Here is a 15,513-nt window from a genome sequence, read left to right as displayed (position 1 = left end):
GTACATCAAACACACAAAAGGTGATGGGAGGAATGCCTACAGCATATCTAACCCCTGGCTATCACCCAGTGTAGCATTAATTGTTCTTTTTATTTGCCCTTTGTCCCTGGAAGCTACAACAGGAAGGATTAAGCTAAGGGCAGCCTCAAAGTCTGAGAAAAGGCCAGGGGTTTAACGCAGTCTTCTTGAGGTATTTCCCCTGTGATGAAGCTAGTGCTAGGCCCCTGCCTTTAGCCTCTTGCGTCCTTTCTAGCAGTTAACAATTCTCGATGCGCAAGGCTATCAGCAACTCAGTTCCAGAAAATCAGTGTCTTAGTCTGCCTTACTGAAAGCGCTTCCTCCTCAAGTGAACCCTGACAAATCTCATTGTCTGACCATAATGTTCTAGATAATGTGACCAAATAGTTTCCTAGTTCAGAAGTGACTTCTCCCCAGGGGGTTACACTGTTGGTTTAAGTCGACCACATGGTCTCCCAACTGTCTGTGGAGCTTTCAGGTAATTTTGTTTTCTGCCGTATTTCTGGAAGCTGCGTCTTCATATGTGTTCTACCACTCACCAATTCTAGGAAGAGCATTACGCTCAGTTATTTGGTTGTTTAGGAAGCTGTATTACACATCACTGCTTCAAGGTGGACCCCTCAATCTGCAAACGTTACCTGGTAGGCATAGAAAGTATTTTTGTGATTGTTTTTTTTTTTTATGTTCCTGGTGCTTTTGAAAGCCGAGTCTTCCTGGAGAGGATGGAAAAGAAGGGTTGCGCCTTCACCACTTCTAGGTAGACACATAGACCCTGAATCACCTGGTGGCTTTGGAAGCTGTATCCTTAGGAAGCTGGACAAAATAATTGTTAAAATGACACATTTTACCACTAACTGAGAATTGTAGTCAAATGATACACCCCAAACTATGCAGTCAGGTGTGTTAACCGTACCCCAACACTGAACGCTTCCACTAACTGCCACCTGTGAGGATCCACATCAAACCTGGCTTGCATCTCACAACTAAAGGCATCAGTGATTTAGCCCCGCACGATCAAGACCTTCTGAAAACGAAAGCTCTACATCCCAGCCACACACAGTCTGTCACTTCCCAGAAAAAGCCTTTCAGTTGGTTTCCCCTTCCTCAATCATCTAATCACACTAACCCTTCCTACCCTCCGTTTGGACCCTACATATTTTTTTAGGTTGTGGCATAAGAAGTCTGCCTTTATACAAAAGTCCAGTTTTAGAAAAATAAACCCATAATAAATGTATTTTCTATGCTCGTATATCTTTCTAAAAAGAGATAAAACATTATTATTCGAGTTAGATTGTTTAGTAGTTTACACATTTTACTTGTATTCATTTAATAAGTGAGGTCCTGAGGATAGTCTGTCTGTTTGCCTTTGGCTAGATAGCGTTGTCTATGCAAATAGTTACTGTCCTGAAAAGGATTTAATCCAAATTGCAGCTTTTGGTCTGATGGAATGTAAGGTTTTCAGATTTGCCTTATGGTCTCAAAGGTAGGGGGAACCTAGATAGCTCTTTGTGCTGCAAATGAGGACCTTGCTGTTCAGGCACTGGCAGATTGTCTACCCACCAAGCTGTCTACAATTTTCATCACTTGAGTCTCGGAGTAGATTTTGTACTCAGTTGAGACTGCAATTTCATACTCTCTTTGGTCTTTGTCTGCACGGGTGTTCAGAACTCTTCCAAGTAAAGGACTTTGAATAAGCAAAAGGGGTACGCTAATATTCAGAACCCGTGGCAGTTGGCCACAGCCCATCTTAGTGCTCAGCCATCCAAATATTTTGAAAGGAACCAGCCATTTCAAAATGCTTATTACTGTAAATGTTGTTCAGTTCCAATGGAACAAGCTCGAGCTACAAAATGTGTGTGGTTTTCTTGGGATTATGCAGGCATTGGTTAGTGGGCAGATGACTGTCTGCTCCACATCAAGCTATTTCAAGGCTCCCTATGACAGTTTGGGACACAGAATTCGGGGAATGGACAACCATCTCACATTGTGTGGTTCTGGCCATGCCCTTGCCCAGGTGCAACACATGGTTTTGTTCATGTGTTGCACCATTCGACTTACTGAATGACCTGCTGGAACTCTTTTGTAGTAAATGTGAAGATAAAGTTTTTATTGCTTTGTTCAAGTGTGTGATTTCAGATCCGACTTATTCACTTATCTTTTTAATTGTTTATTCAGGGAAGGGGGTGGGAGGGGGACTCATTGGGGGTGAGGGGCGTCATGCAGGGGAGAGATGCTATCAGTTGAGGCTGCATGTGTAGGTGCTACCTCAAGGGTGGTATCAACAGTCTGTATCCCACATTTAAAGTCCTATGGCACAACCCACACTGTCTTTCTCTTGCTTTCTCTTTCGCGCTCTTTCTCTCACTTTCTCTCTCACAATCACTCAGGGTGCTCTCTCTTTCTCTCTTGTGCTCTTGCCCTCTCATGCTCTCTTCCGTTCTTTCTCCTTCTCTCGCTCTTTCTCTTTTTCCCTCTCTCTCTCTCTCCCTTTTTCCCTCTCTTTCCCACAACACACACACAGGAGAGTCAAAGATTTAGTCCCACAGAAATGTTTGTAAAAAGGTATCCACCCTACAATTATTAATCTGCTGCACCATTGTTAGTAGTTTTCCAGGGATTATAGTTACTGATAAAGTGAGGATCGCTGTGGATGTAGCCCTAGCACTCGAGCCTTGTACCTGTAGACACTCCTGATACAAGTCTCCTAACCAAGAAAACACACCAGCCGCCAAGTGAGAGGCTAGACTGAGGATGTTGCCTTGGTTCAACGCAAACGTACCCATTTCTTTGGTCATGTCAACTCTGTCTTGCTTTGCTTCCTGCAACCCTTCAGGTTAGTGTTCTGGCTGACTTTCACTCCACTTTTTATTTGTTGCTATAGCCACCGCCGTGGGTTCAGGCAGAGGGAAAACCTTAACTATCCTCTTGGGTAACTCTTCTACTTTTGTTTGCTGCCTGGTTCCTACCTTGTGCCTGCTGACATTTAGGTGGCTTGTCTCAACTACCTCCTAGATCGCCTGCTGAAAGAATCGCCACAAGCAGCCAATGTGCATGACCATGGTTTGCATATTCCTCTTACAAGTGTGTGTATGTGTATATATATATATCACATAGTGGCTGTCAACGCTAGGTAGTTATAGTTAGGACTTTTCACCATGTATGTATTTTTGTTTTGCCAATAACTATGACATACTTGCCGAATCTTCACAAAGTTTTTTCAATTCTTATACTTAGGTCAGTTAAGCTGCTTTTTAGAAAGTTTTGCAGTGATCTGTCAAGCGGGGATGAGAAAAAGGGGGGCCAGAACCGCTTTTTTTCCCCATTCTGTGTCAATGGGATTTTGCAAAATTTTGAACAGTACTACAGCCCTAACCGCTGAACGGAATGAAACCTAATTTGGCAGAAAGCTAGATCTTGGTCCCGAAAGCACGCATTTTGTGATTTGGTGTAAATCGGTTAAGTAGTTTTGGAGAAATTAGAGTTTAAATATTAAGAAATAGAGTTCTGCTGATCCAGCTGTCCCTGTGCAGATATCTGATTGGCTGCCCACACTTAAAGCAGTAAGTGTTGGCAACCATCATTACGGGGGTTGATGCAGCCACACCTACCCCCCCCCTTTTAAAAATAAATGATTTCATTAGGCTGGGCACTTGGGGATGAAGTGCCTGGGTTTGAGATCAACCCTGGGGAGTTGCTCTACCAGATATAGTAATGAAAATTACTTTTCATTAAAAAAAATAAACGTAGAAATTCACTAAAAAAAAAATAAAGGTTACGGGGACGTTATAGTTAGGAAATAGAATTTACAAATCATTTTTGTAAAAAAAAAAAAAAAAAAATCCTTGCTGCGATAATAGCAGAGGATCTGTGTATCTCAGTGTTTTTTTTTTTTTTTAAAGGGCAGTCTCCTGTGCTTGTTTATAGTTGAGAGTTGGGTGGGCCAGGTCCCAGGGGCAAATTTGATTGATAATTTTGCAAATCCATTACTCAATTGTAGGTGGCTGTGCAGTTAAGCTACCTTAAATATACCTGTTGATGTTCTCTTCCTGTCTGTGAAAACCACAAAAAGCATGATTTAACCAAAACTATGGTTATTCACAAAGCTTTTTGCAAGATCAAGGCTCTAGTCTACAAAAATTAATTGGGTTTATTAAATGGAGAGGGGACAGCTGCTATTTAATTTATGATGACGGGTCAGTGGGGTAAAATGAGTTTAGAATGAAAAGCATAATTGAGCAACCTTTTAGTGGTGCCATCACAGTGTAGTTGTCTTCATGACTTACTTTTTTTTTTTTTTTTTTTACCAATTATTTATCATTCATAGAGTGGTCTTTGGCCACAACCAACAGGAATGTTAGCCTCTGCTATTGGCTGTTTGCACCAACTCTTATTTTCTTTGTAGTTTACATCAGCCTTTGTGTTACAGACCTTTAGACATCATCTCTTTTCCTATGTACGGCAATTAACGCATGTCTTGTGAGTTTAATTGTAAACATTTTTGTTGCAGGAATCGTATCCCTCTTCAGCACCAATATGGTTTGTGGAGTCAGATGACCCCAATCTTACAACGGTGCTAGAACGTTTAGAAGACATTAAAAAGAGCAATACTCTGGTAAGTAAGAAATATGTATTTCTTATTACTTCGCTTAAGTAACAGCCTACTGAAGTCAACTTATACAGACTGTGCTTGTGCCTCTGTACTCATGTAGAGTTGGTTCTTGTCTTGCACATTCTATTCTTCCTTATGTTTCCCCTCCTATACTTAAATGTTACAAAATGGAACTGTTTTATTAAGTACTGCAGCTAAAGTGTGAGGTTTGTTTTCATGAAGACTCTTAGATGAGTGAGATACTTAAAAAAATAAATAAAATAACCTTAAAACTTTCTGGCCTTGCTAAAATTGATGATTTGCTTCCGAATTGTTTTTACATTCCAGTAAGGTAACGTTAAACAATTCACTAATCTTAAGTTTGTATAAAGTATAGATCTGTTATGTACAATTCTTAGAGAAAATTGCAATTAATAGCCATAAAAATACATCAAATGTTTATAAAACGAATAAAAAGCTGTATAAAAAGCCATGCGTTAAAATAGAGATAATTATGAAAAATGTTTTACAAATTCAGTTGCCGCATATAGCAGGTTGTCTGATTCAGTTTGGATCGTTCCTGGATCCGACAGAGATGCTAATAAAAAAGCCTCCATGCAGGTTTGTGGTCTCATTTTCTTGAAGATTGCAATTAGGAAAGTTCTCTGCTGCAAGACCAATTTTGGGTAGCAGTAAAGTAGGTGGGCTAAGCTTTCTCTGTGATGGTTCTTGTATGTATGCATGTAGTGATATTTGTGTAAGTAAGAACTATCTGGAAAGAAACTGAAAGCTGAATATGAGTATTAGCCTTAAAGCAGGTTTCAGAGTAGTTTACAGGAGGCAGAATTTGCAGGAGAGGCATTTTTTTGTGAGTAGCAGCTGAGTCTTTATCCTTTTTATTTAGGGGTAATGTGACAGCAAAATAACGGGAAGGTTGTTGGCTGGCGAAAAATGTGACGTTTAAATTGTGGTAGTTGGATCATTAGAGGGTATTTTTTCCAAAATGTGTTATATTACCTTGAGTGTGTAAGGAGGGGCTTACAGTGGTGTTGAGCTGGACCTTGCTGCTCTTGTAGGTTTGTGGTTTTGAATATGGAAGCTGTCCTTACTAATAATTTTGCTCCATTTTTTCTTTAAACTGAATCCTGATTTTGGAAGTGGGATTATATTTAATAACCCAGAGTGTGATGCCATCAATGTAAAAGTTGAAAAGAGAAGCCTGATTGTTTGACTTCACCTGAGCACTAGTGCTTGGCGCCATGTTAAACAATTCAGAACCTTTGGTAATGAATGAACATTTTCCTACTTTCCATGATTCCTTGGTGGGTCAATCAACAACATCCGGGTCGCTGCCTTTGTGACGTCCTCTTTTTTGACTGCGAGGATAAGGATAGGCATTCGTCACTCTTGTTTTGGATCCATCGTTCCCTGATTGATAAAGGAAAAAAACTGGTAATCCAATTGTCGCTAAAGACCAAACAAACAGAACAACTAGTCTTCATGTGACGACAACAAAGCAAGAAACGGGTATACAGCATAAGCATATTGTTAACTTTATATAACTGCCCCTCTCATAAGGCATGCCAGTTCAGAAAACAACATAAGGATTACTTAGACCGTTTGACAAACACTCCTTCAGCAAAAGGATATGAGAGAGAAGGGTTGAAAGATGGTTTTAAAGAAAAAAACACGGGTGGGAATAATCATCGCCTCAGTGTCCTGAATTGAAACTTTCCTTTGTGTTTACCAGGAATTTTTTCATTCTATGGCAGGACCGAAGGTGAGGATTATGCCCGTTCAAAGCTTGTTCACGAGCAGCGAAGCCATATCCAGAACAGGCATGAAATAAAACTGCTTGAACATAGAGTCCGAAGACCAGTCTGCTTCATTGCTAATATCCTCCAGTCGGGCACCTAAGTGGAACGCTTTCGAGGTAATTGCGCCTCGTACTGAATGAGCCCCAAAGATCATGGTGCTAATTCCTGCGTGATCCAGTGGACCCATCTCGCAGTGGTGGGCGACGACACAGCCTTATGTGGTTTCTTAAAAGAGATAAGCAACTGTCTTTCCCCAGGAGGTCTGAACTCTTCCATGATCAACTGATAAGCTTAAAGGCAACGCTCTACACAAAGCTTAGGGAAACCCTGAAAGGATGGATAAGAAACCACTTTTGAGTTGGTTTCTGTACGTCTGGAAATGGTGAACGTCACCCCCTCTGGAGTAAAGGAGTGGCCCAAAATTTCCAGGGCCCTCACGTCCGATACCCGACGACATGAGACCAAACACAGAAGCATGGCTATCTTGGCCGATAGCTCCTTGCGGGATAAGAACTCATTTCTTTGCCAGGAAAGGAAACGATTAAGGACCAGATTCATGTCCCACAAAGCTGAGTATTGCGTCTCTGGTGCTAAAGGCAGATGTATACCCTGCATCAGCTTTCAGACCAGGGGATGTTCCCCCGACCGGGGCACCCTCCAGGGGAAAATGACCAGCTGAGATCGCTGATCTGTATGAGTTCAGTTCTATAAGCTAAACCCCAGGATGCCAGGGAAGCCAAGAAATTCAGGATGGGGACCACCTGGCACCCCAGGGGATCTTGGTAGTTTTGTACGCACCAACGAACCCATCCAAGCCAGGCTGAACGATATAGTTTATTTGTTTCCTCTGCCCATGCCGCTGCCAATAAGCACTCAGCTTCTTCCAATAAGCCTGGGACTCTCCAACGTTGCCGGAAATCTACCAGGCCATGAGTTGCAGTTGACCTGCACGTTACCAGAGGGTGATAAGTGCCCTGTGGATCTCGAAGGAGATGCTGAACGTGGGTAGAAGGATTGGAGAATCCAAGGAGAGTTCCAGAACTGGAAACCAAACTTGCGACCTCCAGTACAGAGTGATCAGAACCACCTTGGTTCCTTGTCTGTGCACTTGTGCTGTCAACCGGGTGATCATCGCAAAGGGAGGAAATGCATACCCCTGCTCCTTCGACCAGGCCTGGAGAAAAACATCTGTCGCCATCGCCAGAGGGTTCTGGCTTCCAGCTGAAGAAGCATGGTTGGTGATGATCCAGCTTGGACGCAAACAGATCTATTGTGAAGGGACCCCACTGGGAATTCAGACAGCTGAAGATTGCCGTATCCAACAGCCACAGACTGGAATCCAACCACTGTCTGGAGTACCAATCTGCCACAGAATTGGAAGCTCCCAGCAGATATTCCGACGGAACCTAGATATTCCTGCTGAGGCAAAACTCCCATAGTTCTTTGGCTAAAATCGCCACCGTTTTGGATCGTGAGCCGCCCAGTTTGTTGATATATCTGACGGCTGAGCGATTTGTCCATCTTCAAGAGGACTGAACAGCGAAATGCGTTTTTTTTGTCCAGCATTTTATCGCGAAAGCACCTGCCATGAGCTCCAGGCAGTTGATATGCAACATCCATTCTCCGGTGGACCATCTTCCGCCTGTACAAGAGGCCCCGCAACACGTGCCCCAGCCCGCCTTGCTGGCGTCCGACTCCATTACCAGATCGGGGTCAGAACCAAAAATGGCACGGCCGTTCCAGGCCTCCATATGCAGTAGCCACTAATTCATCACGTCCACGACCTCGTCGGTAAGGGGAACCTGCACCGAGTACTGGAGACCCCTGCGAAGATAAAAGGCTTTCAGCCGCTGAAGGGCTCTGTAGTGGATGGGCCCTGGGAAGATTGCCTGGATGGACAAAGACAACAAGCCTAAGATCCTGGCTATCTGTTGCAGGGAAGTGGAGGTTTTTGTCATGGTCTTCCGAAGTTCCCGACGGATCTTGGCGATCTTCCGTGCTGGAAGGCTCAAGGATCTTACCACCGAGTCCACCCGGAAGCCTAGAAAAATAGTCTGACGGGCAAGGACTAACAGGGACTTGCGTTTGTCGATGATGAAGCCCAGGTCTTCCAGCAAGTTGATTGCCACCTGCAGTTGGTCGGAAAGGCGACATTGACATTGATCAATTAAAAGGATATCGTCCAAGTACACTATCGGGCAAAAACCTTGAGCTCTCAAGGTCTCCATCACTGGCTTGAGGACCTTGGTAAAACACCAAGGAGCTGATGACAGTCCGAAAGGTAGGATTCTGAATTAGTAGACCTGATGTCCCCATCAAAATTGCAAGAATATGCGATTGGATGGGGGGGAAGCGAGGGAGGATGAAATCGGGATCGCCAGATATGCGTCCTGCAGATCTAGATGAACCATCCAGTCTCGGGGAGCCACAAAAGCCCCTATCCCTGTAGGGTCTGCGGGAATTGAAGAATTTTTCCTGGCGAGGCAACTCCAGCAGGTGACAAAACCCTTTGGGAGGGCTCAGGATGAAGAAGCGGCTGGCCGAGCACCCTCTGCCACAACCGGCCCGATGAAAATTTTGGGATTGAAGATCTTTTTAATTGAGATCTGAGCTTTATCGAAGGAGGTAAAGGTCGTAACAAACTTGCCCAGTTCCTTGATGAAAGGCTTGCCGAACCCCCCCCCCCCCCCCCCCCCTTTGCACCGCCAGCCCCGCCTTCGTGGCTGCTAAATCCCCCACTTTCGGGCTCACCTTCAGAAGGAATGAGTGCCTCCTCTCCGTGGAGAGGCCGCAGTTGGTGTTGCCCAAGAAAATAATTGCCCTCTGGGCATCTGGAGGGTTCCGGTGCAAGAAAGGCCTTCTTGAAGGACTCAAACATTTAAATCTGCCGATCTGTCTGCTTTACGTTTCTGCGGCGGACATTTGGACAGGGAGACTCCCAAAGGGCCCCCAAAGAAATAGAGCATGCGTTGGCCAACGCTAGTAAGCGGCATTCAAAAGGCTCCGTCGACGCTGCCACAACTTGGTGTCAGGGCAACAAAAATCTACACTGCTTCAGGCACTGAATGGGTAGGCACTGCAGCCTGCAATACAGACCCATTATCCGTGGGCGTAAAGCTCCAGGTGGCTTGGGGACACTGGGGAACGAAAACGCAAGCGTGTAGCTGTCAGATCCTACAGGAAACTGACTCGTGCGTACTTGCGAAAAAATTGCCGCCTACCGGCAGGAACACCGCCCCACCCTTCTGCATCCCCGAGACTAAAGCGGGCCGCGATCGGGGCACTGAGCCGTGTACCCGCAGCCGATTAGGGCTACCGGGATTCCGCTGTAAAGGGAAAAAACATGTAAAATACTGTGAAGCACACAGAGAGGAGAAAAAATTTACTTCTCTGCCGTCCGAGGAGGAAAGAAAGAGGACGTCTTGAAGGCAGCGACCCACATGTCGTTGATTGGCCCAGCAAGAAATCATGGAAACTGTAGTTTTTCTCCCTTTGTTTATTGGGAGTTGTAGTTCTGTTACTACGTTGAAGCTGCTGTTGATGAAAGAAAGAAGTAATGATGATTGCCTCCGGTCCTACCATAGAATTAAGTCAAGTTTTGCTACCTGTGTTTAATGGATTTCTGTGGTCTTCAGTAGAGTGAACAGTGTCCTCCTACCCATTAAGAAACAGCAGTTACTGCTCAGCAATATGTTATGGCAGATCTTAATTGCTGATGGCACTCCTCTGCTCCACGTACCCAGATTTCATTTGCATGGAGACCAGCCCTAGCTAGCCATGCTAGCTGCACCCTGGTTTAACTGGCATAGCAAGGAATTTTGCATTCAAATGCTAGTGGAGGCTGGTGGTAAACCGTAACGTTAGTGCAATGGTTTGAGTCACAGTGGCTTTTATTTTATTGAGGACCTCCTTTAAACCAGTTGCTGTCCCTGGCGTCCCTTTCTCTAAGCTGTTTTTTTCTGTACCTAGCCCAGACTGCCGGGTGATTGTAAACTACGGACAGTAAACTGTTCTAAATGACGTATTGTACCACCTGCAGTCAATTTCGTGAATTTTTTTTTAGTTTCTACGGCAGGAAGGGATTTTTTACTGCCTATGCTACTGTAATGTCCCTTGCAACTTTTTGAGTCCCCGTTTTGAAAATAAATTCACAAAGTGAATATTTTGAAATTATAACTTTTCTAAAGAGGAGAACATTTTAAGTGTACTGTGATGTGGACTTTGGTGTTTTAGGCTCTACATTAGTTCATATAGTTTTAGAAATATGTTAAATATGATAACTTAAATATAACCTATAACTTTTTATTTTTACCACAAGTGCATTATCCATATCATTTTATATTCATCCTTAGATGAAGTGCTGTGTTTTCTTCTAATCAAATATTACCTTAACCTCTGGTTGCACTATATTATCTTAACCTCGGGTTGCAAAAGGGAGCTGCTCTCTTTAGTGGTGTGGAAGCTCTGGGTCAGATGACTACTCAGTACCAATCTCCACGGTACTGTCAATCTGCTCACAATCTGAGGAATATTATTCCAGCAGACTTGATTGTTGAGTGATGCAGGCATCTGTTCAACTAGGGTCGTATTGATCATGCAGATATCAACTACATAGAATACAGCCATTAGCAGTGATTTAAGCTTTCTTGTTCCAGCCGTCATTTTTGGAGATGTCAATGTTAATTCTTTAGCTCCTATCCAGCACTATTAACTGTAGCCATAAGCCAGTCACAAATGACTGGGTGCTTCCAAAAGGCGTTGAAAAATAAGGCTGAATCAGAGTAAAACACATCTTAGGTAAAATAAGTTAAGCATTACGTCTCCGTCGCCTTCTTTGCTCATTAGAAAAGGTTGGAAATTTACTCCTGACAATGGCAGAAGTAGAATTTCTTCCAGGACTGGGGGAAAAGTGTTGGAGGGACAGCAAACTTGTAAATGCTCAATAGATTTTCACATGAGCAAATCAACACATGCATATGTGCTCCTGCTAAAATACAGTTCACAAATATTTCCTAGTAGTATGGTTTCCTGGTCTACGTCTGTAAGTTCTTGTGAATTCATGAAAGCCACTAATTCAAAGACATATACTATGGATGCGCTTTTGTGACTTTCATTATGAATTAGGTCTCTAATTAGGTCTGGCTTTAACAAAAACATTTTGTTTTTATTAAACTTCTTTTTCTCTATCGGCTGGCTTTACTGTGAGTGATCAGACTGCTCTTCCAGGAGAAGCATAGTGGCACACAAAGTAGTTTTGTTCAGTACCAGGGACTACTGTGGCAATCAGTGGAGTAACGAAACTGGAGTGGGCCCCCTGCAAAGAACATGGAGGCCCCCCAGACTCAAGGCAGGTGCTGTGCTAAGGGGTCCCCCTGCAGGGGGACTGTGGGCCTTTGCTACCTCACTGGCGGCAATGTGTGTTTTTTGGGACCAAAAATGTTTTATTCTTTTTGCCAGTGATTGTTACATTGGTGAGGGTGTGGCAGTTCCCACAACAATAGTGTTACAAAAGCCATGTCAAAACAAGACACGCATTGATGAAACCAAAAGACTCATAAAATAATGGATTGGTTGCCAGTGCTGGTTTATTTTCATGCTTTCCATAATCTTGTTGAAAATGATTGCACTGATTTTCCATTAGGAATATTATTTTTGGAAATACTAGCATGCATCAACACATTTTATTAAATGAAGCTTCAAAGAAATAGTACCTAAAAGTTCATAGCAGCAAAACTTTTTTTCCCCCATACTTTCATTTTTTTCCCTAACATTTTATCTTGAAAGCAAATAATCATCACTCTTGCTTACAAGCTTCTGCAAACTTTGCGTATAATCAGAGTATTCTGAAAGCCTCATTTTGTTAAACCTTTCAAACTTGTGTGTGTGTGTGTGTGTATATATATATATATATATATATATATATATATATATATATATATATATATATATATATATATATTTTAAGCCTGGAACCACTGTCAGCAGTGCAGTGAGAACTTAAAAAGTTTAGTTACAGCGCTCGCCCTAATAATAAAGGCCTTTCATTATTGAACCATAAGTACAAGTTTGAACAGCATTAACGTATGGACACACATTACCTCAAATGCAGACAGTTCCCTTCACTGTAAACTGGCAACCAAAGGGTTTATGCTGCAGCAGATTGGGCCTGCTTGTTCCAAGGACAAAATAAACATGAAAACTTGTTGCCCATGACCCGAAACAATATGTCCTGGGCCTCGGGCGATAGGAATTCCCATCCCTGAACCAAAGTGAGTACATCCAGGATGAAAAAAGTCGATGGAAGGGTACCTTAGGGAATCATCTAGCAAGTCCTCTGAAGAGGCCTTCAGTAAAACAGATGAGTCTAAGAGAAGGACTGGATGATTTTTCTTGTCTAGTTAGTGAGAAATCCTTGGAAACCATCCTGCAAATCCCCTTTTTTCCAGTCCTTGTTGAATTTTCCTGGCTTTGTTTGGCACCCATTTTGAATGTCTGTTTTCATGTTAACAAGGCTAATGCAAAGCTTAAGTGGTTCACATTCGAATATCTGCAGTTTTGACACTGTACCCATTTATGATCTCATGCCTTCAACATGAATTTTTGTTTATCTCATTTCTATAGAAGAAACGTTAGCCAAAGTCAGAATAGCACTCTAAATAGTCAAAGAAAAGCATAAATTATAGGATAAATTCTAAGATAAAGTTTACCAATGGAACCTTAGTCATTCAGCTTTTTATCCCAGTTGTTGGGAGTCTGCAGAGAGTAAACCACACTGGAGATCGCTAGGTGTTTATAATTTAGAACATCTCCCAGCCTATGAAGGAGAAATTATGGCATGCGTGGACAAATGAGAGCTATTTAAATTATCGACACTCTGCCCTTTTCACCACCAACTTCAATGTAAAAGACTATCTTGGGAAATTATTTTACATTTTATTTATAATGCATAAACTATGGACCTAACCATTTATAGGCCACCAAAGAATTGACTCTCCGAAGAACCCAGTTCTTCATGCTTTTTCTGAAGGATGTTAGAAAATGATTATGATTAGGAGCTCCAAGAACCTTTGTCCAGGTTTGCCACTAAACCTGAGGGACTGTTAGATGAGAAGTTCTCCAGATGACAGAGGCAGTTGCATGATACCTGGAAATCTTTTGAGCAATGTATAGTTAAGCTGTGCCGTGAAGGCACTTAAAGTAACAGTAAACCAGTGATTGATCTTTCTGAATGTGAGAAATGTGGCCTCTTTCACACTACTTAGTGATAACATTAGTTTGGATTTCAGTATGTTAAGTTGTTTTTGCGCATGTTAAAGGCTTGTGAGTTGGTGGCTTGTTAAGCCAACATGGTGGCCGCATTTTAGCGGGGCTCTGTGGCTTGCCCGCATCTGGCATTATCCTACTTGACCCATCGGGCCCTGAGGACACCGGGGCTGCTGCGAGGGCTGATAGGATACCAGACCCAGTCAGGCCAGTATAGAGATCCTGGATCGCTGCACTGGGGCAGCATGACATGCATGCAGCTGGCTCGCTTGACTTTGTGAAGGCGGGTGCCGTGTGAGGGCCTAGGTTCCTGAGCCTTGCGAGTGCTGTTGTGGGGGGGACCACCCCCAACATATATCGGCCCGGTGTGGGGCCCTGAATTGCCAATCACTGCGGAGCGGGCCCTGCAGTTGGCCTGCCTGTCTTTAAAATGGCGGGTGCTGTGTGAGGGGCTCCAACACGACAGGCCTCACGTCCGCCAAAGAAAACAAAGAAGGTCCCCCCCCCCTGGCAGAGAGGAGTTGGTGGGAGGCCTGGCCGGGGCTGCGCTGGAGAACAGACAACAGCTCAGGAGCGGCGTAACGTATTCGCATTGCGGGCCTTGCTGTTGCGAGCCCTGTGATTGCTGGGGCAGCGGAGGACGCTGGATGGGGCCTGCAGGCCTGGCGACCGCCGGAGATAACCTTGTCCTCGGAGGTGCAGTGTGACGTGCTCGCGGGCCTGAGAAGATGATGCGGAAGACCCCTAGTGGGTGGCCCTGGGGATGGCCGTGACCAGGTGAGAGCTGGATTGGCATAAGAAGTGTGGGGATCCTAAGAGGGGGGGCGGGCTGCCTACCAGAGCCGTCCTCCCCCCCCCCCCCCCTCCTCTCCCACAGGAGGTGGAAGGGTGGCCAAGGACGGACTTGATACGTGAGGCCCTGGCGAAGGACCTGGAGGGGAACATTAAGGCCAGGGTCATACATCTCCGGCGTCTGTTCCCCTCTTACTCTCTAACGCAGAGGCCAGAGACCCCTCTGGAGGAGAGACGTTGGCCACAGCAATCAGCAGCAGCCCCCTCAGGCCCAGATGACAGTGGGACCAGTACACCCTCCCTGTCCCGCCGGGCCGTGGAGCATAAGGTGGACGAGCTGCGGGATAGATCAATCGCTGATCTGCCAGGAACTACGAGGGGTGACCGAGACAGAAAAGCGTATCTCAACAGCAGAAGACAACCCACTCCTTATACGCCAGGTTTCGACCCTCATGACATCGGTGGCGGTCCTACAGGAAAGGGCGGAAGACACAGAGAATCGCTCTCAACGCAATAACTTGTGGCTGGTGGGCCTGCCGGAGGCCCTGGAAGGGTCTGACCTGGTAGTAGCACTTGAGGAGTGGTTCCGTGCATGGATACCGGCGGGTAAGCTGTCTACCAACTTTGTCATAGTACGTGCGCATCGTGCATTGGTGCCCGGCCTCCGATCGGCACACCTCCCCGGCATGTGATACTTTGACTTCTGAACTTTAGGAACAGGGACGCGATCCTGCGAGAGGCTCGGACCCTGGCAGACCTGAGAATCCAAAACTCGAAGGTTATGATTTTCCCAGACTATTCGAGGGTGGTGCAATAGAAGCGCAGATCCTTTGAAGCGGTTATAAAGAAACTTTGCATGTTAAACCTCTCCTACATGCTGCTTTTCCCTTCCCCCTCTTAAAGTGATGTTCCAATCCAATACCTACTTCTTTGATACTCCGACGTGGGCTTGGGACTAGACAGCAGAAAATCGAGACCTGGGATCGGCGACGAAGGGAGGAGAAGCAGAGCCAGTGATGGAAGGCCACGGTGAGA

At 44.6% G+C, this 15,513-nt stretch overlaps 1 protein-coding gene across 5 annotated transcripts in view; it reads left to right on the top strand.

Moving 5' to 3' along the window:
• The window catches only part of UBE2Q2 (ubiquitin conjugating enzyme E2 Q2), a 619,872-nt gene that overhangs the window by 71,230 nt on the left and 533,129 nt on the right, over positions 1–15,513 (top strand). For all 5 annotated transcript variants that reach the window (XM_069222116.1, XM_069222114.1, XM_069222112.1 and 2 more), the window contains exon 2: positions 4,526–4,630. In XM_069222116.1, the coding sequence (XP_069078217.1) occupies positions 4,526–4,630 (105 nt within the window). The remainder of the gene's footprint in view (positions 1–4,525; positions 4,631–15,513) is intronic.

The sequence above is a fragment of the Pleurodeles waltl genome, chromosome 3_1 (assembly GCF_031143425.1).
Source record: "Pleurodeles waltl isolate 20211129_DDA chromosome 3_1, aPleWal1.hap1.20221129, whole genome shotgun sequence".
Lineage (NCBI taxonomy): Eukaryota > Metazoa > Chordata > Amphibia > Caudata > Salamandridae > Pleurodeles > Pleurodeles waltl.
Note: the sequence above shows the minus strand (reverse complement) of the source record. Positions and strands in the feature narration are given on the sequence as shown.